The 24,823-nt window shown below is 48.6% G+C and overlaps 2 protein-coding genes across 6 annotated transcripts; both read left to right on the top strand.

Annotated features, from left to right (window-relative positions):
• The first annotated feature begins 2,161 nt into the window (after window positions 1–2,161).
• Mdc1 (mediator of DNA damage checkpoint 1) lies at window positions 2,162–18,947 on the top strand. 5 transcript variants are annotated; one of them, XM_059243956.1, is made up of 17 exons: window positions 2,270–2,570; window positions 4,180–4,287; window positions 4,411–4,518; window positions 5,165–5,303; window positions 6,706–7,086; window positions 7,171–7,246; window positions 7,633–8,924; window positions 9,034–9,099; window positions 9,467–9,559; window positions 10,729–11,442; window positions 11,550–11,593; window positions 12,606–14,318; window positions 14,399–14,521; window positions 14,599–14,781; window positions 15,054–15,179; window positions 15,292–15,402; window positions 17,909–18,947. In XM_059243956.1, the coding sequence occupies exons 4-17, from the start codon at window positions 5,168–5,170 to the stop codon at window positions 18,074–18,076; spliced, it is 5,226 nt and encodes a 1,741-aa protein (XP_059099939.1). In that variant the 5' UTR covers window positions 2,270–2,570; window positions 4,180–4,287; window positions 4,411–4,518; window positions 5,165–5,167; the 3' UTR covers window positions 18,077–18,947. The 5 variants fall into 5 exon arrangements, with proteins under 5 accessions (XP_059099938.1, XP_059099937.1, XP_059099939.1 ...); XM_059243955.1 differs by lacking the exons at window positions 2,270–2,570; window positions 4,411–4,518 and adding an exon at window positions 2,162–2,253; XM_059243954.1 differs by lacking the exon at window positions 4,411–4,518 and having other exon boundaries at window positions 2,253–2,338.
• Window positions 18,948–21,604: 2,657 nt separating this feature from the next.
• Nrm (nurim) lies at window positions 21,605–24,810 on the top strand. Its single transcript, XM_059243958.1, has 4 exons — window positions 21,605–21,860; window positions 23,198–23,394; window positions 23,994–24,170; window positions 24,469–24,810. The coding sequence occupies exons 1-4, from the start codon at window positions 21,728–21,730 to the stop codon at window positions 24,748–24,750; spliced, it is 789 nt and encodes a 262-aa protein (XP_059099941.1). The 5' UTR covers window positions 21,605–21,727; the 3' UTR covers window positions 24,751–24,810.
• The last annotated feature ends 13 nt before the right edge of the window (window positions 24,811–24,823 follow it).

Below are 24,823 nucleotides of genomic sequence, written 5' to 3'. Positions count from 1 at the left end.
AGTTGGTTGATTTTATTCACTAGATGAGGCTGTGGCAGTTGGTTGATTTTATTCATGAGGTGAAGCTGTGTTAAGAGTCCTGGAACTGTGGAAGAGGGGAGAGGGGAGTTGAATGGACTCAAGTCAGCGCCATAAGCTTCTTCCCAGGGTTTCATTCGATAGAAACTAGGTACCCTAAAAAGTGTAAAGTGATACAAAATGATTAATTAGAGTCAGAGTAGGGTGGTTCCCACGGTTAATACCAGCATTCTAAGGCAGGAGGATCTCAGGAAATTCAAGGTCAACCTGGGCTACTTAAGAGAGTTCCTGCCCAGCTGGAGGTACAGCTTTAGACCCAGTCTCAAAATAAATAAACAGGAAAAATTAGCTTGTGCCCAACCTCCTAAACACTAGGGAGAAGGATTCTTGTACGTTGAAGGCTAGCTAACCTGGGCTACAAAATGAGAGCCTGTCTTGGAAACAAAACATACATGGGACTGGAGAGATGGATCAGCAATTAAGAGCATTTGTTGTTCTGGAACAAGACCCAGGTTCAATTCCCATCATCCACATAGATGCTCTCAACTATCCATAAGTCCAGTTCCAGGGGACTCAACACCCCAGTCTGTCCTCTGCAGGCACGTGGCACACAAATACTGCACAGACAGATATCCAAGCAAAATACTAATACACGTAAATAAATACCTCTTTAAGAGAGAAAACAAAGGAAGGGGTGTGGGTAAGCAGTATCAGGAATGAGATCATGTAAGACAAGTGTAGTGGCCCAGACAAGGCAGGAAGATCGGTGAGTTCAAGGCTAACTTGGTCTGTTAGTTCTAGGCCAGCCAGAGGTACATCATGAGACCCTTTCTCTATCAGAAAGAAAATTGTTAATATTTAATCAATACACAGCTCAAGTCATCTTTTAAATATAAGGACATTAAATAGCATTAATACCCCTTTATTCATTAAAAATACAATGCTTTAATTTTGGACATGCTAACAATGAAACCGATTATTTTTGTTATTTGAATTTGTATTTGTTCCATTAACAGTAGGAACATGGGGAAAGAATCCAATTAAAAGTTTCAAATGAATCCCAGCACTCGGGAGGCAGAGCCAGGTGGATCTCTGTGAGTTCGAGGCCAGCCTGGCCTACCAAGTGAGTTCCAGGAAAAGGCGCAAAGCTACACAGAGAAACCCTGTCTCGAAAAAACCAAAAAAAAAAAAAAAAAAGTTTCAAATGTCGCTGGGCGGTGGTGGTGCACGCCTTTAATCCCAGCACTCGGGAGACAGAGGCAGGCAGATCTCTATGAGTTCGAGGCCAGCCTGGGCTGCAGAGTAAGTTCAAGGAAACGCACAAACCTCACAGAGAAACCCTGTCTCGAAAAGCCGAAAAAAAAATTTTTTTTAAATGTCTGCCAATTTCTTTATGGTTACATACAGAGATAACCAATGGGAAAAAAACTCCAAACGATCTAAGCCAATTTCTTACTATGCTTTCATGTTTTGTTATGATAATGAAATAAACCATTTTATCATATCTTTCTCGTCTTTTGAAGGATGAGAGTCCTTGAGGTTTTAACGAAACAGTTTGCCTACCCACGTTTGTTTTATTTAGAATCTTCTATTTAGGAAGGTGACCTCAAAATGTCCGTCATTTTATACATATATATATATTTTTTTTTTTACTAAGCAGTCCAAATCAAAAGGAAATGAAATCCCTCTGCAACGGGGAGTTCTAAAGCGACACGCCTACGGGCAGTTTTCCAATCTGCAACCTCCAGCCACGACTGCAGCCTGCAACCCCTCATTTCCCGGGAGTCGGCTAGCGCCATTTCTGGGACGACCGAGAGGGCGCTCTGGCCTTGGAACGACATCTATGGTATGCCCTTCTACCCACCGCCGGCAACTGGCGCCAGACTCTCTGGTAGGCGTTTGGAAATCTGCGCGGGAAGTGTGCGGTGGAGGACGTAGCGGCGGTGGGTTGGCCCAGGACGTTACCCAATGGCGGAGCCGGCTCCTCAGGCCACGCCCCCTGCCCGTCGGCAGCGCTTCCTTCAGCTTGTTTCCCGCCGGTAGCCACACTTTTGAGCTATGAGGGGGCGGGGAGGGGGCGGGGCTTCCGACGTGGGATTTGAATCAATCGGCGCGCCCCGAGTTGTAAAAGACAGCTGCAGTAGCCAATCAGCCCGCCGGCTCTTTTCCGGCATTCGCATTCCCGCCACCCTGCTGGCGGCCGTTACTGGCGGCGCGCGCGCGGGGACTCAGTAGGTGAGTTCGGCCGCCCGCGCCCTGGTTACCATCTTGATTCCTCGTGAGGGTCAGAGGGGCGTGCCTTGGGTGTCACTGGGCGGAGGTAATCTGGGTTCCCGTTTTAGATCCCTATGCTAATTATGGCCCGGGTGTAGCTTTGACGACACGGAACCTTTAGGCCACCAGGGAACAAACTCAAGCGTGGGTCAAAGATGGTTGCTCTTCAATTGGAGCGAGGGTCGTAGGCGTCGGCTGGGTTGACAGGACCGAGTTTTCCTTCTTGGGGTACCCTACCTTCCCTGTCAACGGTTTCCCCGTGTGTGACATCTTTATAGGTAAAATTACCCATGCAATTTTGAATTTTTGTTTTTAATTTGTTCCTTAGTCAGTAGCTCTGGCGATGTAGCTCCCATGAGAACAGGATTTATTTTGGTTGATGATGTATGTGCCAAATACCGCGAAAGGTACCAGGTGCTCATAATCACTGTAAATAAGACGGACCCCGGTGTGGGGGTGGGGAGATGTAGATATAGTTCCACGGGTACCAGTCTGGAGGGAGATGTGAAAGAAATAAGGTTCAGATCGTGAAAGGTCTTGCCAAGGAGTTACATTAGGAGTGATCTTAGGCAAGATCCTTAAAACCCGTCTCTGTTGTATTTTCCTCATCTGAAAAAAAAAAAAGTTATACCTACCGAGTTCTTCGGAAGAATAAATGACTCAGCCAACTTAAAGAATTTAAACAGTTTGACCTGGGCGGTAGTGATTCATGCCTTCAGTGCCAGCACTCTGAGGCAGAGGCAGGCGGATCTCTGAGTTCCAGGCCAGCCTGGCCTACAGAGTGAGTTCCAGGACAGCTAGGGCTACAAAGAAACCCTGTCTTGGAAAAAAAAAAAAAAAAAGGTATTAAAACAGTTCTTAACATATATAAGCCTCTTTATATGTTAGCATCTGTGGTTCTTTGCATTTCATGCTAAGGTATACTGACAAGAGTGTATAAGATACACTTTGTGATCCATATATTTCTATGTACATGCTGTGTTATTCTGAGCAAATTACTTTTTGGAGGCATTATTTCCTTGTCTCATATGGCTGTTATGCCTCATACAACACAGTACTCAATAGTGGATGGTAAAACCAAGTAGGGAGTGGTAAGTGGGCATTTAAAAACTAGAGCATTGCCGGGCAATGGTGGCAGACGTGAGTTCTAGGACAGCTAAAGTTACACAGAGAAACTCTGTCTCGAAACAATGTATGTACAAGGCCCTGAGTTTGATCCTCAGTAGTTCTCTGTGTGTCAGAGGTTAGAAAACAATAGAAAAAACAGTATGTTTCATATAGCAATTTCTCAACACCCACACCTACACACAGGTGAGGCCTGGTTCTAAGGAGGGTGTCAGATCCCCTGGAAATTGAGTTATAAACTGCCGAGAGCTATGTGGGTTCTGAGAACTGAACCCAGGTTCTCTTGAAGAATGCAGTGCTCTTAACCACTGAGCCATTCCTTCAACCGCTAAACTTGCTGTTTTTTAAGGGGTCTTAATATGTTGTCCGAGCTTACCTGGAACTCCGGGACTCAAGCAGTTGCCCTACTTCAGCTTCCTCAGTAGCTAGAACTGCAGACATATGCCATCTAGATCCAGTTTATCATGCTTTTATAGACTTTAAATAAAAGTGCCCATTTAGGGGCTGCGGATATAGCTCAGTGGTAGAGCATTTGCCTTGTGAGAGGCCCTAGGTTTAGTCTCCAGAACCTAAGATTCCATAAAATATCCCTTTGTAGATACTGATGTATTTGGACCTTAGTTTTTTGTCATGGCCAAAAGTATAAATATGCATGTGTATATTATTTGTTTTGTTTTGGGGGGCAAGGTCTTACTGTAACCAAGGCTGGTTTCCACATAATTTTTTTTTTTTTTTTTTTTTTTTTTTTTTTTTTTGAGACAGGATCTAACTATGTAGCTCTGACTGGCCTGGAAAAGACTACATACACCAGACTGGCCTTGAACTCACAGAGCTCTGACTACCTCTGCCTTGCAAGTGCTATAATCAAAGGTATGTATGACCATGCCTGGCTATGTCTCCAAGTCTTAATCTTCCTGCCTTGGCACCTCAGGTGCTGGAATTACAGATATATGCCAACATTTGAATCAAAAAAGATTTTTGTTTTGTTTTTAGACAGGGTTTCTCTGTATAGCCCTGGCTGTCCTGGAACCCACTGTATAGACCAAACTGGGCTCGAACTTGGAGATCTGCCTATCTGCATCCCAGGTGCTGGGATTAAAGGTGTGTGCCACCACCACTTGGTCCTCTTTTTCCATTGGTAGTACTAAGTGTTGAACATATGGCCTCACACAGGCTATCCAAACATTCTATCACAGACATATTCTTTTTTTTTTTTTTTTTTGTTTTTTTTTTTTTGTTTTTTCGAGACAGGGTTTCTCTGTGTAGCTTTGCGCCTTTTCCTGGAACTCACTTGGTAGCCCAGGCTGGCCTCGAACTCACAGAGATCCGCCTGGCTCTGCCTCCCGAGTGCTGGGATTAAAGGCGTGCGCCACCACCGCCCGGCCACAGACATATTCTTATACGACCCCTCCCCAATATTTTTACATGCTTCAGAATGACTGATAGAAAAGCATCACCTCAGCTGGGCAGTGGTGGCGCATGCCTTTAATCCCAGCACTTGGGAGGCAGAGCCAGGCGGATCTCTGTGAGTTCGAGGCCAGCCTGGTCTACAGAGTGAGTTCGAGGCCAGCCTGGTCTACAGAGTGAGTTCCAGGACAGCCCTACATAGAGAAACCCTGTCTGGGAAAAAACAAAGAAAGAAAGAAAAGCATCACCTCCACGTTTATCCAGGTTTACCTCCAGTTATTTTTTTCTCTACAAATGTGTATAAACCAATGACAGGAACAATAATGTGTTTCCTTCACAGATCATGGAAAACACCCAAGTTATTAACTGGGATGCTGAAGAAGAAGAGGAGACAGAAATATCCAGTGGGTCCTTGGGGTATAGCTTGGAGCCTATAGGGCGGTTACGTCTCTTCAGTAGTACTCATGGACCAGAAAGAGGTCAGAGGATATTGGGAGCTGAAGTATGAATATGGGTCTTTTCTTTTCCTTAGAGGTAGTTGGAATGTCGGTAGACCCTTGTATATGTTTCAAAGGGGATATGAATAATTGTTCTGCCAGGAATGGCAAAGAGGCCATCTGAGTTGATTGTTCTGGGCTGGTGCCCTATATTTTCTAGGAGTGATTTTCTTTTGTTAGGAGAAAATGAAGAGCTACAAATAAAAATGCAATGTGGGAGCCAGGCGGTAGTGGTGGCGCACGCCTTTAATCCCAGCACTCAGGAGGAAAAGGCAGGTGGATCTCTGTGAGTTCGAGGCCAGCCCAGTCTACAGAGTGAGTTCCAGAACATGCTCCAAAAGCTACACAGAGAAACCCTGTCTCAAGAAACGAAAAAAAAAAGTAAAAAATAATTCTTTTTCGTTTTTCAAGATAGGGTTTTTCTGTGTAGCCCAGGCTGTCCTAGAACTCCAAGAAATCCGCCTGCCTCTGCCTCATCCTGAGTGTTGGGATTAAAGGCTTGCACCATCAACGCCAGGCATAACTTTTTTTTTTCCTGTTTGTTTTTGTTTGATTTTTGAGATAGGGTTTCTCTGTGTAGCCCTAGCTGTCCTGGAACTCTCTCTATAGACTAGGCTGGCCTCAAACTCACAGAAATCCACCTGGCTCTGCGAGTGCTGGGGTTAAAGGCGTGCATCACTGCCACCCAGCCAGGCATAAAATTTTTTAAAGAATTAAAATACACTGTGGCCTAGGAATGGGTGCTGGTAATTGTGGAAGGACAATAGATATGTAATACAACTGAACAGTATACTTACAATGATTGAGGTGGTTAGATTTGTAGTGTGTGTATTTTTTGTTTTTATTTTTCCTTCAAAATAGGGTCTCTATATAGCCCTTGCTGTCCTGGGACTCACCATGCAGACCGGCCTCAAACTCAGAGATCCACTTGCCTCTGCCTCTCAAATGCTAGAATTAAGGGCATGTGCCACTACGTCCAGCCTGTATTGTGCATTTTATTACAACAGAAAACACCCATTGGGCATGGTGGTGCATGTCTGTGATCCTTGTACGCAGGAGGTGAATCTAGAGTTTGAGGATAACCTAGGCCACATATTTGAAAACAATCTGGGCTACATAGTGAGACCCTGGATCAAAAACAAAACCAGGGCTGTAGCTCAGGGGAAGAGTGCTTAGCAAGCCTGATGAATCTGTTTTCAAGTTTGAGAATTGGAAAAACAATAGTAATGTGAGTAAATGGAGTATTTTGCAGGTGAGTAAATGCTCTTCTATGCTGGCACGCTGGTTGTTTTTAATGCCTGTAAGAACTCTGAGTGAATAGTAGTGTACCATCTTCAGGCCAAGACTCTGACCTTACTCCTCAATATTTCTTCTCTGTCCTTAGATTTCCCACTCTACCTTGGCAAGAATGTAATTGGCCGAAGCCCTGACTGTTCTGTGGCCCTGCCTTTTCCATCCATCTCTAAACAGCATGCAGTGATTGAAATCTCAGCTTGCAACAAAGCCCCTATCCTCCAGGATTGTGGGAGCCTCAATGGCACTCAACTCGTAAAGCCCCCTAAGGTCCTGACCCCTGGAGTAAGCCATCGTCTGAGGGACCGGGAATTAATTCTGTTTGCAGACTTTCCCTGCCAATACCATCGCGTGGATGTCCCTCCACCTTTGGTCTCTCGGGGACTCCTAACTATAGAGAAGACTCCCAGAATACAGGGAGGATCCCAAACCTCTAGAGTTTTGTTGGCTGAGGATTCAGAGGAGGAAATGGGTAAGTTTGTGCCTTGGGTGTGTGTGTAAAGAGACAGGGATGAGGATGTAAACTGTCGATTTAACTCCTTCCTGTTCTTGCCAGATTTTCCGTCTGGAAGGTGTGTGGCAAATGGATCAAGGAATACAACGTCCCCCTCAGCAACAGTAGTTCCAGAAAGGTGAGTACCAAAGTACCAGGTACCCGAATTGTTCCTTTTGGTTTTTTTTTTTCCGGAGTCTCTGTAGCCCAAGCTGGTCTTAGACTCATGGCAATCCTCTGGGTGCAGTCTCTGAGTATTGGGCTTACAGGGTTGGGCTACCTCACCCGGTTTTAGACACCTGCGCCTTTGAATATGGAGGTAAAGTGTCAGTCTTGAAGAGGTGAAAGGTGGAACTGAGAGCCTTGGCATAATCATTTCCTGAGCTGAATTAAATGACAATGAGCACTGGTGTACTCAGTGGAGATGGGGAAAGAGCCGCCACTAGTGCCTGCTCTCAAGGCGCTCCTGGCTGAGTGAGGTGGCCCTGTCCAGGAAGTCGTTGTTTGGAATTTCTGTCTTTGCAGTGATGAGGAGGGGTCTTCTCCAGCCCCGAGTGTCCCCGGGCCGTCTCTGCCCTTGGACTTGGGCAGTGACACAGATGAAGAACAAGGTCAGCAACCGGCAGTGGGGGGGTCCTCTTCCGCTGCCAGGAATGGCATCCGGCTGGTACAGGCTCAGCCTGCTGAGCAGAAGTTCAAGGACCCAAAAGTCACGAGTGGAGCAGGCAGTGGAGCGGCTCTGGCTGGGCCGGTTGTGGAGAAGAGCCCCACTCCTGGGGAGGACAGTGATACAGAAGTGGATGAAGAGCACCAGCCTTCTGTGGACAGTGATACAGATATGGAGGAAGAGAGGATCCCTATGACCCCACCTGTAGTTCCTGGGAAGAAGAAGAAGAAGAAGAAGAAGAAGCGAGTCCTGCTTGGAGTTGGTACAAAGGATCCTGGAGCACCTGGAGCGGCACATCTGCAGGACAGCCCAGCTGGTAGTGACACAGATGTGGAGGAGGGCAAGATGCCACTGGCTGTCCCTCAAGAGAGAAACCACACATCCATGGTGATCAACAGCGATACAGATGAGGAGGATGAAGTCTCTGCAGCATTCACCTTGGCCCATCTGAAAGAGAGAGGAATTACTTTGTGGAGCAGAGACCCAGGCGTGGAAGAGGTCAAGTCCCAACCACAGGTCCTTGTAGAACGAAGCCAGAGTGCCTCTGGGAGAGACAGTGACACTGACGTGGAGGAGGGAAAGAGAGAGATGGTCCCTGACAGCCCCATGGACCTAGAAGAAGCTCTTACTGTCACACATTCAGAGAGCCAGCCTCCCCATAGACCCGGTGATGTAGATGAGGATGTGGATATGAGTTCCCCTGGTGGCCATCTAGAGGGAAATCAGGCCTCCTCTGCCACAGTAGACAACAATGGTGCACAAGAGGAGGAGGAAATCCCGCCAGAGCCAGCTGTTACCCTGGGGGAGAAGCACCAGCTGCCTCCAGAGGAAGCCCAGCCTCCTGAGGAGGACTGGGAAACAGCTGTGGAGGAAGGCTCATCTTCAGCAGTGGCAGATGTAAGAAAGAGCCAGCAGCCAGTAGCAGAAGATACTGGGACAGAGTGGGCTGCAGCTGGTTCTGAGCAGGAGAGCACTCTGGAGGTGGGGGCCCAAAGCAGGCCACCTGCTACACCGGTGGAGCAGGTGATGGTATGTACAGGTACTCCAGGGGGTCCCACCCAGCCACAGAGAAAGGAAGCCCAGACCCCCACAGGAAGAGAGAAAGGAGCACAAATGGACAGGACCCAGAATGCCAAAGACTGTTGTGATGGTAAGTGCTGCCCTCTGCTCTGCCCTTGACCTTTGAAATAAACTGGCTATAAGGGTTAGGAGAGAACTGTAGAAGTCTTGAGGATATTTGTCTCATCTCTTCCCACCAGAATCTGAAGATCTGTGTCTTCCAGCTACCCAATGTTTTGTAAAAAGGGAGAGCCAGAGCTCAGAAGGTGAGGATATTGTGTTGTTTGGATTTTTGTTTTTTGGATTTTTGTTTTTTGTTTTTTGTTTTTTTGGTTTTGTTTTTTTGGTTTTTTTGAGACAAGGTTTCTCTGTGTAGCTTTGGTGCCTATCCTGGATCTTGCTCTGTAGACCAGGCTGGCCTCGAACTCACCAAGATTCACCTAGCTCTGCCTCCTGAGTGCTGGCATTAAAGGCATGCACCACCACCGCCCGGCCCAGTGTTGTTTGGATTTGAGTACCAGTAAGAGCCGGGTGATTAGACTGGTGGTCCTTGAAAGATGGTGTGGCCAAGATGGGGAATGGGACTCTGGCATTCTGGGAGGAACTATGCTCCAGCCATCTTTTCTTCTGCAGCTGTCCAGAGTTTGGAAGATGAGCCTACCCAGGTCTTCTCATGTATGCTTCCCCAAGAGCCTGGACCTTCCCATGCTAGTCTTCAGACTCCAGGTACAAGAAAGTCTCTTTAAGCCCCCAACTTTGCATCCTTTCTTGTTTTTTCCTCTACATCCTTTCATATTCTGTCCTATTTTAATCTATTTTTATATGTATGAGTGTTTTGCCTGCATGTATTTATGTTCACCATGTGCATGCCTGGTGCCCACAGAGGTCAGGAGAGGATGTCTTACCCCTGGAACTGGAGATATTATGAACTGTTGTGAGCCACCATGTGGGTTTCCAGAACCGAACCCAGGTCCTCTGCGAGAACAACCAGCACTGTTAACTGCTGAGCCATCTCTCCAGCCCTCATGTTCTTTGTTGTCTGTCTGTCTGTCTGTCTGGGGACATGAGCTCATGTAGCTGAGAATGACCTTGAACTTCTGGTCCTCCAAGTGCTGGGATTATAGTTGTGTGCCACCACATCCAGCTAGGGATGGACCAGGGCTTCATGAATGCTAGATGAGCTCTCTACCAACCGAGCTATATCCTCAGCCCCACCTTTCATGTTCTTTTGCTATTTTACTGATGTCCTCCATTTCATCAGGAAAAGAACTCTGTACCAGACATGGTAACACACACTTGGGAGGCAAAAGTAGGAACTCAGGGCCAACCTGGACTATGTGAGACCTTGTCTCAAAAAAACCAAGATGGAGCTGGGCAGTGGTGGAGCATGACTTTAATCCCAGCACTCGGGAGGCAGAGGCAGGCGGATCTCTGTGAGTTTGAGGCCAGCCTGGTCTACAGAGTGAGATCTAGGAAAGGTGCAAAGCTACACAGAGAAACCCTGTCTCGGAAATTAAAAAAAAAAAACCTTAAAAGATAAGACAACAAATAAAAGCATATTTCTGGGCCTTACCCTGATTGTAGTTCAGGAGATTGGGGATTGGCCCACAGAATTTCTTTCCCTCTGCATGCTGCAGGCTGAACTCAGGGCTTTATGCATGCCAGGCAAGTACTCGCCTCACCCACATACCCAGTCCTTATTTTTCAGATGAGGCTCCTAAGGGAGCCTGTGTGAGAGAGTATCATCTTCTACATAGCATTCAGTGTTATAACTGCCACCCTTATTCCCAGCCTGCCTTTAGTAACCCATTTAGCCATGTGTGAGTCTGCCCTAGTTCTTAGCCTTATTGCCTTTTTTACCTGCCTGCCTGTCTACTTTTTCTGATTCCCTTTAGGTCCTGGTGCTCTGGATGTGCCATGGGAAGTCTTGGCTACACAGCCGTTTTGTCTGAGAGAACCTGAGGCCTCTGAACCCCGGCTCATTGCCACCCACCTCGAAGCTCAGGGATCTAGTCCATCTCCAACTAGTGTACCACCAGGACACCAGCATCTGGTTCACAAGGAGCTCTTGGGACTTGAAGACAGAGAGATACAGACTGTGGAGAAAGCCATGGGTATACCAAAGGAAACAGCAGACAGGGTGACCTCTGAGAGAGAGCCGCTGGGAAGGACACCAAACAGTGGGAGAGAAGTCGTGATGGAGGAAGAAGAGCTAACTCAGGGGAAAGAGGACAGAGAGCCAGAGAAGGGGTTAGCTAGAGACAGGCAGGGACAACAGTCTGACAAGGTGAAGGGTAGGGGTCGTGAAGGGAGTGGAGAGAGTTTGAAGGTAGAAACGGAGATGTCCAAAGACACACAGAAGAGAGAGAGAGAAGTAGGGAACCCTGAACCGGAGACAGAGTGGGCGCCAGCTGGTTTAGAAGTGACCCTAGACAGCGGGTTAACAGAGGGAGGAAGCCATGATCAGACAGAGCAGATTGCTGATTTAACACTAAAGCCTGGATTTGGCATGGGGGACCTTGAGGAACTTGCACCAGCCCTGGTAGTCTCTGGGAGCCAGGGAGATGGAGGAAAGGGAGACCCTGTGAGCCCCGGGAGGCAGCAGAGAGGTAAGTGAGGGCAGAGGGGACCAGCGTGCTAAGAGTCCTCATGGCAATTAGTCCCTGAACTGTAGGCTGCACAGCACTCAGCCACTCCTGTTTTATTCTCTGACTAGGCCACTTGAGTTTCCAGATGACATCTGCTGAAAAGGCCTCCAAGGTAAGCTGCTTTTTGTCCTGCCCCTCCTTCACTGGTTGCCCCCATCCCTGGCAGCCCCTTTGCTCAGCCAGCCTCCACTCCATACCTTTGTCTATACTTCCTGTTTTCTCACTGCGTACATTTGTGCGTGTTTGTGAGGGCATGTGTTTGGGGGAGTTTCATAAGGAAGCCAAGTTGTTTTTCAGGAACCACCCAACTTTTTGGAAGGGTGAGGGTCAGGATCTCGAGCTGGCTTAGAATTTGCTAAAGTAGACTGGGCTGCTTGGCCAGCAAGCTCTGGGGACCATCCTGTCTCTACCTGCCTAGCACTGGGATTACAAGCATATGTCACTGTACCTGGCCTTTTTTTTTTTTTTTTGGTTTTTTCGAGACAGGGTTTCTCTGTGTAGTTTTAGTGCCTTTCCTGGAACTCACTTGGTAGCCCAGGCTGGCCTCAAACTCACAGAGATCCACCTGGCTCTGCCTCCCGAGTGCTGGGATTAAAGACGTGCGCCACCACCGCCCGGCTCCTGGCTTTTTTACATGGGTTCTGGAGATCAAATTCAGATCCTAGTTGCTTGCCTTGCCTACTGAACTGTCCCTCATGTTCCCAGTTTTCCTCCTCGTCACTCATTCTGTGTCCTGCCACCCGTTGTTCCCCAGTGGTGGTTCCCTTTATTGACTCTTGGTGCTGCTTCCTTCTTTGCCCAGCCATGCTTTAGTTACTGTGTACACCCCAGTGCAGAACACTGTACTGGAGTTATAAAGAGAGATCCCTTGTGGTATCCAAAAGATTGCTTCCTCTCCCAGGGAGTTCCTAGCCTGAAGAGAGGTCACCGAAAGAAAAGTGCCAGTGAGCGTGGTCATAAATAGAATCAAAGCCAGACATCCTAATGGGCCTGTCATCCCAGCACTTGGCAGTAAAGGTGGAAGAGTAGTGGAGGACACTGTGATCATATGAGGCCTTTCTTCAGAAACACTGAGAAAGATCAAGATCCATGCCTACCTCTTATCACTCGCCTCTCCTCCTCAGGGTGATCCAGAACCCCCAGCCCATGGCCTGCTTTCTCCGGTGCCTGAAGCTTCAGCTCCACCTCAAAGTCTCCTCACCTCTCAGAGCCAAAAGCAATCTACACCTCAGCCTCTGTTTTTGACATCTTCCCCTTCTGAGATACAGCTTCCTGGGATTCTTCATACAAAGCCTAATGTTAGGCCACGGCGGTCTTCCAGGATGACTCCCTCCCCACATTCCTCTGCTGCCCCTAGACCAGCATCTCGAACCACTCGGGGCAGGGCAAGTAGGTCCTCTACCAGGACCCCAGAACCGACCGTCCCTACAGACTCTGAACTTCAGCCTCCCACCTCCACAGAACAACCTGTCATCCCCAAACCCGCCTCTCAGGGCACTCAGGGCAGCACAAATAGTTCCTTTGTTAACACACCTGAACCAGTTGTTCTCACAGGTCCCGAAATCCAGCCTCCCACCTCCACAGAACAGCTTGTTAACCCAAATTCCACACCTCGGGCTACTCGGAGCAGGCCAAGTAGGTCTTCCATCAAGACCACAGAACCACTTATTCCCATTGGCCCTGAACTCCAGCCTCTCCCCTCCACAGAACAACCTGTCATACCTAAACCCACATCTCCGGCCACTCGAGGCAGGCCACGTAAGTCTTCTGTCAGGACCCCAGAACTAGTTGTCCCCACTGTTTCTGAACTCCAGCCACCCACCTCCACAGAACAGCCTGTTAACCCTAAACCCACATCTCGGGGCAGACCACGTAAGTTTTCTATCAGGACCCCACAACCAGTTGTCCCCACTGTCTCTGAACTCCAGCCACCCACCTCCACAGAACAGCCTATCACCCCTAACCTCACATCTCAGTCCTCTCAGGGCAGGTCAAGTAGGTCTGTCAGGACTCCAGAACCAATTGTCCCCACTGGCCATGAACTCCAGCCACCCACCTCCACAGAACAGCCTGCCACCCCTGAGCCCTCATCTCAGGGCAGGACACATAAGTCTTCTGTCAGAACTCCTGAGGCAAGCATTCCCACAACCTCTGAACTCCAGTCGTTCACCTCTAGAGAACAGCCTGCTCACAAGCCCACAGCTCTGGGCACTCGGGGAAGGAGATGTAAGGCCTCCAATGAGGATTCTGAATCAGTTGGACCAGTAGCCCCTGATTTTGAGCCTCCCATCTCCAAAGACCATCTTGTTGCCCCTGAGGTGATAGGTCAGAGCATAACACTAAAGTCTTCACCACTAAGTGCTCCCCCAGTTTCCACTACCCCTAAACTCCAGCCTCCTGTCCCCACAGCCCAGCCTGTTCCCCTGGAGCCTATTCCTCAAGCTAGTCACCGAAGGAGGCGGAAGGCTGCTGGGAAACAGGGCTCCCACACAGTTCCCATTGGCCACGAGCCTTACTCTGCACCCTCTGAACCTGAGTCCCAATCTTCAACCAGCCAAGGCTCAGGGACATTAGAAACAGCTGAGTCGATTACAGTCACTCCTGAGCCCACTGTTCCCCAGGTTCCAGAGACCCCCACTCACAGTCCTCTGATGCAAAATGAAGCAGCTGGGAGACCAGGGCCCATTCCCAAGCCCCAGCCTGAGGCTTCTCAAGTCCGCAAGAAGCCTTCCACTACCACAGACTCACCAGTTCAAAAACGTCCCCGAAGACGAGTTCCCCAGAAGACCACAGAACCCAAGGAAGAAGATCTTTCAGAAACTCAAGTGAAGGAAGAGGTAAGAGGACAGCTGGGGGGCCCCCGTAGCTAGGAGCAAGAGCTACAGGACTCAGAAATGCCCACTGAGATGTTTTTCAGTCTCAGGAGAAAGCAATTCCAACACCAGACAAAAGAAAGAGGCACCGTGCCGAAGACGAGACCCAAGGAAACCCAAGTCGAAGCCGGCGGGCTAAGCCTAACCAAGAAGCGGCAGCCCCCAAGGTAGGAAAGGAGGGGCTGGAGATGGAGAGGAGAATGCTGGTGTAGGTTGCTGTGACCATCTTCACACCATCCCGTAGGTACTGTTCACAGGCGTTGTGGATTCTCGTGGGGAGCGTGCAGTCCTGGCTCTGGGAGGCAGTCTGGCCAGCTCCGTAAATGAGGCCTCCCACTTGGTCACTGATCGCATCCGCAGGACAGTCAAGTTCTTGTGTGCCCTGGGGAAGGGGATCCCCATCCTCTCCCTGAACTGGCTGTATCAGGTAAGAAGCCAGAAGATGATGAGTGGCAGGAAAGGACTGCTCACCTACCCTCCTGGGAAGCAGTGAGAGGAAAGGAGATGGAGAATTGAGTGTTAGTGAGGCCGAGGCTGCTTTGAAAAGACACTTACTGTAAGGGTCAGAATAACTCAGTGGTAGAGCACTCGCCTAGCATGCTTGAAGTCTTGGGTTCAGTCCTTAGCACTGGGAAGGAAAAAGAAAACATGATGAGTTCTCTTAAAATGAAACACTGTTCTGCCTCATCTTCCCCTTAGTCCAGAAAGGCAGGTTGCTTCTTGCCGCCGGATGACTACTTGGTGACTGATCCTGAACAAGAGAAGAATTTTAGCTTCAGCCTTCGGGATGCCCTGAGCCGAGCTCGGGAGCGAAGACTGCTGGAGGTGAGGGGCTGCCTTGTGCAGTGTGCTTCAGCCCTACCCTTGAGGACAAGAGGTTTCCCAGTGCCCTTAGCCTCGTGTGCAGACATTTGTCCCCACCACTCCTCTTTCTTAGGGCTACGAGATTCATGTGACCCCTGGAGTGCAGCCACCCCCACCTCAGATGGGAGAGATCATCAGCTGCTGTGGAGGCACAATCCTGCCCAGCATGCCCCATTCCTATAAGGTATGATGTGCGTGTCCTGAGCCTGAGGAGGGAACAGCTAGAAAAGTGGGAATGAGAAGAGGATGAGGGAGGAAGAGAGTCAGAGGAATGAGAGGAGAGAGCTGCTGGTACCAGTGGACCTCGTTTTGTTTTGAGGTTTAAATATTTTCAAGTAGCCAGATGTGGTACCACATGTTAAGTACAGCCTTAACCCAGGCTTCTCAACCTTCCTGACTCTGCACACTTTATTACATTTCCTCATGTTGTGGTGACCCCTAACCATTAAATTATTTTTGTTGCTACTTCAAAACTGTAACTTTGCTACTGTTTTGAATCATAATGTAAATATCTGTGTTTTTTGATGGTCTTAGGCAACCTCTATGAAAGGGTTGTTCGTCCTCACACGGGGTTTTCAACCCATAGGTTGAGAATTGCTGCCTTAACCTAAGTGCTGCTAAATGGCCATGCCTGGCCTTCCTTAACTCCCCTTTTTTTGGTTTTTCGAGACAGGGTTTCTCTGTGTAGCTTTGCGCCTTTCCTGGAACTCACTTGGTAGCCCCGGCTGGCCTCGAACTCACAGAGATCCGCCTGGCTCTGCCTCCCGAGTGCTGGGATTAAAGGCGTGCGCCACCTCCGCCTGGCCTGTGTTTGTTTTTTAAGACAGATTCTCACACAGTAACATGAGATAGCCTTGAGCTCGCTACATAATGATTCAGGCTGGCCTAAAACTCAAACTGACCCTCTGCCTCACTCTCCCCAGTGCTGGGGTGAAGGAGGAAAGCATACCTGTGAATCCCAGCATTTGGGAGTCCTAGGTAGAAGGGTCCAGGAGTTCCAAGTCATCCTTGGCAAGTTTGAGGCCAGCTTGGACTACCTTAGAGTATCTCAGATCTGCCCATAACAGTCAAACAGAAAATGACTTTAACAAGTGTGGTGACTCACTTCTTTGACCCAGCCTGACACTTGAGAGGCAAAGGCAGGAGATCACTATAAATTCAGGGTTTAGCCCGTGCTCCACAGAAAGACTCTTTCTCAGAAAACAAAACAGCATATATTATTTCCTCCTTCTCTGTGCTTAAATACACATTTCTAAGAAGTGTATGCTTTTTCTTCAGTATTCACCGTACCATTGCAGATCTTCAACAAAATTAGCAATAATTTCTCCACTAATCAAATTTTCCAGTTACCTGAAAGATGCCATTTTGTTGTTTTGTTTATTGAGACAGGGTCTCTACATAACCCTCAATGTCCTGAAACTCACTCTGTAGACCAGACCAGGCTGGCTTTGAACTCACAGAGATCCACTTACCTTTGCCTCCTGAGTGCTGGGATTAAAGGCATAACTACTATGCCCAGCTTTGTTGTTGTTTTGATGATAGCAGGATTTTGTTTTGTTTTTTGCTTTTTGTGTATTGTTTGAAACAATGTAGCCCAGGCCATCCTCTTGGCTTAGTATAGTAAGTGCAGAGATTTACAGGCCTGTGCTACTGTGACCAGCTAAAAGATATGTTTTTACAGTTCTGTGTAGAATTTTGCCAAGCATGGTGGTGGTACATACCTATAGTATCTACCATTTGTTCAAGAGGTTGAGGAAAGAGGGTCACTTGAACCTTAGAGTTCAAAATCAGACTGAGCAACACAGTGAGAACTCCATTTCTTTTGTTTTGTTTTATTTTATTTTTTGAGACTGGGTTTCTCTGTGTAGCCCTGGCTGTCCTGAAACTCATTCTGTAGACCAGGCTGGCCTCAAACTCAGAGATCCACCTGCCTCTGGCTCCTGAGTGCTGGGATTAAAGTCATGCCCCACCACTACCCAGGGAGAACCCCCATTTGTTCTTAAAAACAAAAAGCTAAAGTTTGTATAAAGCCCATAGATTGGTTGTATTTCCTGATTCTCTTACTGTGAAGTGCCCCTGCCCCTGTGTATTCCACCCTATCCGACCCCATTCCTTTGTAGGAACTGTATTCCCAACAGAGGCTAGGCCAGTTGTCCCTAAGAATATTCCCCGGTCAGGATTTTTCTGTGTTTTCCCTTGTTTGTATCATTTTTATCTTATCCTACTATATTCTGTGTTTTGTGCAAATTATAATTATAAAAGCAGCAATGGGGGCTGGGAATGGAGCTCAGATGGCAGCCTGTTTGCCTAGCTGGCATTTACAACAACTCTGGGTTTGATACCTAGCATACGTGGAGTGGACTTGGTAATACAGACTTGTAGCCCCAGCACTCTGGAGGTGGAGGCAAGAAGATCAGAAGTTCAAGGTTATCTTTATATAAATTTCAGGCCAACTTTGGGCGTATGAAACCCCTTTCCAAAAAAGAAAGGGGAAGGTGGGCTGAGATGTTTTGAGTTAACCTTTGGGGCAAGAATACCTGATAGGCAGGGCAGTGTGCTTCATGCATGCTTTGGGTGTGTGTGTGCATATGACTGTAAATATATATATAGTTCGGTTCTGAGACTAGTAGGGTACTGCATCTGTTTCACGGTGCCTTCCTCCCCAGCTGTCTTTGCTGTGTCCTCTACAGCCTCATCGAGTTGTCATAACTTGCACCGAAGACCTTCCTCGCTGTGCTATTCCATCTCGCCTGGGGCTACCTCTCCTCTCTTCTGAGTTCCTCCTGACTGGAGTGCTGAAGCAGGAAGCCACCCCAGAGGCCTTTGTCCTCTCCAATTTGGAAATGTCATCTACCTAAAAAGAAAAAAAAAAATCTACCAGCTAACACTCATAGAAAAAGGAACACACACACACACACACACACACACACACACACACAATCAAGACTGAACAAGATTATCACACCTTTAGTCTCAGCACTTGGGAGGCAGAGATAGGCAGATTTTTCTGAGTTCCAGACCAGCTAGGGCTACATAATGAGATCCTGTCTCAAAAACCAAAAAGAAAAAAGAAAAAAAAAAAAAACAAAAACTCAGGGTTTCACAAAGGCCTAAGATGCATTGATATAACTGCTTTGGGAATGTGGATAAGACCAAAGAGTTTTTGAAAAAAAGAAGAAAAGGGACTTTTTTCCCTACGATGTCCATTTTAAATTGGCCAACCCAGGTTGGGGGCGTAGTTGTGTGGCAGAGAGAACCCTTGCCATCAGTGGTCCGTAGCTGCACTGATGAAGCTGTGGTCCAGGCCCCGAACCCTGGTCTTGCTCCCTTCTTGGAAGTTATCACTTCCCCTTACCTTGCCGGGATTCTTACTCAAAGTGAACCAGCTCCCAGGAATACCTGACTGAGAAGATACATGTTTTCTGGTCTGTGACTCACTGGTTAGAAAGGGCTTTTAGTTTTGCTGCATATGGCCTGCTTTTCCAGTGTTTGCTGTTAGCTTTGGTCATCTCTGTGGTAGGTCAGTGCTCACTCAGTCTGCCTGATGGTGAATTTCTGGTGTGGTGACACAAGACAATTTTGAACTTGCACTCATTTATCAGTACCAATTTAGAGTAAATTATATTTGTTTTTAAAAGTTGGTCACTTTCCAGGATGTAGGACTCTTAGGTACTACCGGTATTTGGTTTGGCCTCTGCAGTAAATAGTTTGAAAGTTCCTTTAAAGTTAAGGGCAGCCGGGCGGTGGTGGCGCACGCCTTTAATCCCAGCACTTGGGAGGCAGAGCCAGGTGGATCTCTGTGAGTTCGAGGCCAGCCTGGTCTACAGAGCAAGATCCAGGAAAGGCACAAAGCTACACAGAGAAACCCTGTCTCAAAAAAACCAAAAAAAAAAATAAAAAAATAAAGTTAAGGGCAAAGCTAGTCCTGGGGGCATTTCCTGTAGTCCCAGTACTTAGGAGGCTGCAGCAGGAAGGTCACAAGTTCCAGTTCAGCCTGGGCTACGAGTAAAACCCGGTCTTAGAAGAGGAGAAAGAAAGAAAGGTAAGGGGGTTTTTGTTTTTGTATTTCTTGTAGTTAGCTTTGGTCATCCCTATGGTAGGTTAGTACTTATTTGGCCAGCCTGATTACCATATAACCCAGCAATACTTCTCTGCCTCCTATTGGAAGTTCAGGTAGGGGCAAGTGGGATCAGAAGTTCAAGGTCAGCTTTGGCTACATAGCAAACTGGAGGCCAGCCTAAAACTACAAGAGACTCAAAAATGAAAAACAGGCACTTGATAATTTTTTTATTTTTTGCTTTATGCTTGCTAGGTCATCACTTTGCCACAAAGCCTCATTCCCAGCCCCTTATTTTCATAATAGCCAAATATAGAAACAGTGTAGATGGCCAGGCAGTGGTGGCACACACCTTTAATCACAGCACTTGGAAGGCAGGGGCAGGTGGATCTCTGAGTTGGAGGCCAGCCTGGTCTACAGAGTGAGTTCCAGGAGAGCCAAGGGTGTTGCACAGAGAAACCTTGTCTCAAAAAACCAAAAAGAGAGACTAGATGTTTGTTCAGCAAGGGTGAACATAAAGTATGCTGTGTGCACCAAAAGGAATGCTCAGACATGAAGTAAAAACACAATATTGGAAGATGAGTATCAAGAACACCCTAAGTAAAAGAACCAGACAGGAAGGACACATTTGATTCCTCCTGCATGATCTATCCAGAATGGGTGTGGATCAATTCATCCCAGACTCTTGAGGACAGGGGAGCTGTTCATGGGGAGCCAGAAAGAGGAAGAGTTGTACATAGTGCAGAATATTAAATGCTGCTGTACTAAATGCCTCTTTGCTATGTGAATTTCACTTCAAATAAAAATATAGTTGCTTACTTTGTAGTTTTCTGTAGTGAACTGTGTATAAACTTAGAGAAGTACTTTGGTGTGGTACATACAGCCTACTTCCTCTCTGGGTGGTAGGCGTCAGACTAGGCCCTGCTCTTGCTAGGCAACTGCTTTACAACTTACTTACACCCAGCTCTATGCTGGGTCTTTATGGTTTTCGGGGGGGGGGGGGGGCGGTTCTGGGGGTTGAATCTAAGGCTTTCACCAGTGCTACTCAAATAAATGCTTCAGAGCCGGGCGGAGGTGACGCACACCTTTAGTCCAGTGCTCGGGAGGCAGAGCCAGGCGGGTCTCTGTGAGAGCGAGATCCAGAACATGCTTCAAAGCTATACAGAGAAACCCTGTCTTGAAAGAAAAAAAGAAAAAAAGCTTCACCACTAAACTGTAGTCCCAGGCCTTTGTTAATTTGGTGCCTGTGGAAGTGAGAAGTCAGCCTTGGATGTCCTTCCTCAGAAGTCCACTTTGTTTTTCTTTGAGACGGGTTATCTCATTGGGACGTAGGGCTCCCTGTAGGCTAGGCTGGCTGGCCAGTGAGCCCTAGGCATCTGCCTCTCTAGGACTTGGATTATGAATGTGTTTAAGTATGAAGCAGGATAAAGAGAAACCATAAAGCTTAGTGCAATCCTTGTTTCCCACCTACAAGCTCTTCTGGGACCACTTCAGAGCTAAAACAGTGGAACCAGACTACAGTGCTACCCGGCAGTCCAGCACTTGGAGGCAGAGGCAGGAGGATCAATTCAAGACTATTCTCGGCTACATAATAGCAAGTTCAACGCCAGCTTGGGCTACATGAAGATTCTGCCATTTAAATAAAAATAAAAGGCGGAGAGAGCAGTATGCAGAGAGCAGCTTCCTCAAAAACACTGATATCCTCGGACTCAGCCCACTCAGTACAAATTTCCCAAGCAGAGAGCAGGGCGGGGAGGAAATACGCTATACAATGCATGACAGTTAGTCAAGAGGCGGTGGAGCGCCCACCCTGGGTCCTGCTAGACGTTCCCCTGTTCCTCAGCCTGAGGGCCTTGCCTTTGCTTGTCTGGCCTTGCTCTATCTGTAAACTGAAGGAATTAGCTCATGTCTTATGCGGATCCTGTACTCAAGCATAGCTACGGTGGGGACTGACCCTTTCACCACATGGTCTTTTTCATTTTTTTGGACTGGGTCTCCATGTGCCGTCGAAGCTAACTTCAAATCTTCCTGCCTCAGCCTTCCAGAGGACTGGAATTACTGGCATGAACCATCACGAGCAACTCTAAAATGATCACTAAATAAAAATCTATGTTGGGCGTGGTGGCGCCGCCTGTAACCCAACACTCCAAGGGACTGAGGCTGGAGGATAAGGAGTTGCTATTCTAAAACACAGGATGTTCTTTATGTTTCCACGCAAGGGAGGCTCTGTCTTCACTTGCCACGCGAACACTGGCCGCACTGATATTCGATCCACGCGGGTGGCTGCAAAGCCGCTGCCCTGACGACACGGGGGGTTCCAGGCTCCGCGCTGTGACGCGCCGCTCGCGGTCCCCGCCCTGCGGCCAGCACCTCACGGAGGCGGGACCTGGGCGGGGCCAGCAGCCGCGGGAACCCCGAGCCCGCCTCCTCGGCCAGCGCTTTGCCGCTCGCCATGGCCCCGGCGCTGCTGCTGGTCCCGGCGGCTCTTGCCTCCTTCATCCTGGCCTTTGGTACCGGAGTGGAGTTCGTGCGTTTCACCTCCCTGCGGCCGCTGCTTGGAGGGACCCCGGAGTCTGGCGGTCCGGGTGAGCCGCACGGATCCAGGGCGAGCTGAAGCGGAGAGGAGGAGCCAGAGCAGCGTGGAGAGGGCGGGGCATGGAAACAAATGACAGGGAAAGGCCGAAGCTGCGAGGCGCCGCAGGGGAGGAAACAGAAGGCTAAATCAGAAACTCCAAGATTAGTCAGTCCTGTGCAGAAACTGGGGAGTGAGGGCGGACAGAGTAAGGGCGGGGCTGGAGGCAGCCTTTTGTGGGGAGAACTAGGGACAGGGAAAGATAAAAAGAGGAAATATAAGAAAACCCCAACAGCGGGCCGTGGTAATCGTAGCATTTGAGAGGTAGAGGCAAGCAGATCTCTGAGTTCAAGCCTGATCTATTGAGTAAGCGTTATGTATGTAGAGAGACCCTGTCTCAGAAAAACAAAAACAAAAGAAAGAAAACCACACCAAAGGTGACTTCTCCAGCCTTGCTTTGTTTGTTTCTGTGTGTGCAGGTACAGCTGAAGGCCAACCTTGAATGTCCTTCTTCAGGAGCTAGCCACCTTTTTTTTTTTTAGACAGGGTCTTACTAGGTACCCCCAGCTGGCTTGGAACTCAGACTTCCACCTGCCTCTGCCTCCCAAGTATTTTGGGGACAGAGTCTGTCGCTGAAACCAGAGGCCTACCAATGAGATCAGATGGATCACCTGGAACTGGGGTTATAGACAGTTGTGAGCTGCCATGTGGATGCTGAGAACCAAACTCTGTCCTCTGGAAGAGCAGCAAGTGTTCCTAACTGCCAAGCCATGGCACCAGCCCCTCTGGGCATTCTCCTGTCTCTGCCTCCCCAGCACTGAGATTACCAGCACACACCACCACCGTGCTGGGCTTTTTGTAGGGGTGCTGAGGATCAAATTCAGATCCTCATGCTTACATAGCACTGAGCCATCTCCCCAGCCCATCCACATTTTTTTCTTTTCTTTCTTCTTTTCTTTTTTTTTTTTTTTTTTTTTTTTTTGTTGTGTTTTTTTCCGAGACAGGGTTTCTCTGTGTAGTTTTGGTGCCTGTCCTGGATCTCACTCTGTAGACCAGGCTGGCCTCGAACTCAAAGAGATCCGCCTGGCTCTGCCTCCCGAGTGCTGGGATGCCACTACCGCCCGGCCCCCACATTGGTTTTAATGGCCCTACCTGAATTCTCCTAAGAACCTTCTTCCCCAGAAGGAGGCCTAGGGAAAATGGAAGATTGAAGGAACAGGAAATTGAACTGGGCATGGCCTTGACAAGATCTCGAAAGCATCAGGAACATGGCATAGGGCTCCAAAAGATGAGGGAAGGGGATGTTCTAGCCATCTTATCTTTGGTTCCTGTCTTCCCTAACTCCCACAGATGCCCGCCGTGGGTGGTTAGCTGCCTTGCAGGATCGAAGCATTCTTACCTCCCTGGCTTGGGATCTTGGGCTTCTGCTATTGTTTGTGGTGCAGCACAGCCTCATGGCAACCGAGACAGTGAAGGAATGGACGTCCCGGTACTTTGGAGTCCTTCAGAGGTCGCTGTATGTGGCATGCACTGCCCTGGCCTTGCAGGTATGAGGCCTTGGCCAAGGGAGACGTGGAGGGACAAGATGAGTGTGTAAGGAACCAGAGGATGCTAATCTCAGCTTCCATTCCTCCAGAGCATACACTTCATTCTCTCAGCAAAGTTCTGGTTTTGACATTTCCCAGCACAAGATGAGGCGTCTCACTTGTAGCTTTGTGCTGTCTTGCTTCAAAAAACAATTTTTTTTGTTGTTGTTGAGACAAGGTTTCTCTGTGTAGCCCAGGCTGTCCTGGAACTCACTCTATAGACCATGCTGGCCTCTAACTCAGAGATCTGCCTGCCTCTGCCTCTCGAGTGAGTGCTGGGATTAGAGGCGTGCGCCACCGCCCCAAACCACCTCCCTAGGTCTCAAGAGAAGGTGTCTTCCAGTTAGTCTTCTCATTGGATGTTTGTCTTCGGCGAGTTTGGTGGGTATCCACCAGCCTCCATCCCATCCTCTGCAGAAATGGGTCCCTTCATAGCCGTGGTACCCCATCCAGAACCCTCTACATGGCAAATATTCACTGTTTATACCTGGGGGAAGGAGTTGTAGGTTGCTGTAGGGTGAGGGAGACCACTGGCCTGCCTAGTTTTCATCTTTCCGCAGCTGGTGATGCGGTACTGGGAGACTATACCCAGAGGCCCAGTGTTGTGGGAGGCTCGGGCTGAACCATGGGCCACCTGGGTGCCCCTCCTCTGCTTTGTGCTCCACGTCGTTTCCTGGCTCCTCATCTTCAGCATCCTTCTGGTCTTTGACTACGCTGAACTCATGGGCCTCAAACAGGTGAGGATCCCACATCCCTGCCTGAGACCTGTGTCTGCAGCTCTCTCCTCTTCCTCCCACACTCTTCCGTCCTCTTGACTTTCTAGTCCCTTGCCTCCTTTCATGATCCCCTTCTTCAGCTTCAAAGGCCAGTAACTATAGGTCTCTGAGCTTGAGGATGATACCTGGACCAGAGACTTAGGTTGGGGTAGAGTCTCAAAAGGGATCCTGGGCCTGATTTCTAATGTGGTGCCAGGAAGAGGACAGAGTCAGCTGAGAAAGAGGGCTTGATTTCCATGTTGCTCTCTCTCTCTCCTAGGTATATTACCATGTCCTGGGCCTGGGCGAGCCTCTGGCTCTGAAGTCTCCTCGGGCTCTGAGACTCTTTTCCCACCTTCGACACCCAGTATGTGTGGAACTTCTGACGGTGCTGTGGGTGGTTCCCACCCTGGGCACTGACCGCCTCCTCCTGGCTCTCCTCCTTACCCTCTACCTGGGCTTGGCACATGGGCTGGACCAGCAAGATCTCCGCTACCTTCGGTCTCAGTTACAAAGAAAACTCCAGCTTCTCTCCAGACCCCAGGATGGGGGAGCAGAGTGAGGAGCTAGCTCAGGTTCTAAGGCCTGTACTCCCTCAAAATAAAAATCCCTTAGCATCCAGGCCGGTTGCTTCA

This window comes from Peromyscus eremicus, chromosome 16_21 (genome assembly GCF_949786415.1).
Source record: "Peromyscus eremicus chromosome 16_21, PerEre_H2_v1, whole genome shotgun sequence".
Taxonomy (NCBI): domain Eukaryota; kingdom Metazoa; phylum Chordata; class Mammalia; order Rodentia; family Cricetidae; genus Peromyscus; species Peromyscus eremicus.
The sequence above is the reverse complement of the archived record's forward strand: the minus strand, read 5'-3'. Positions and strand labels throughout refer to the sequence as shown.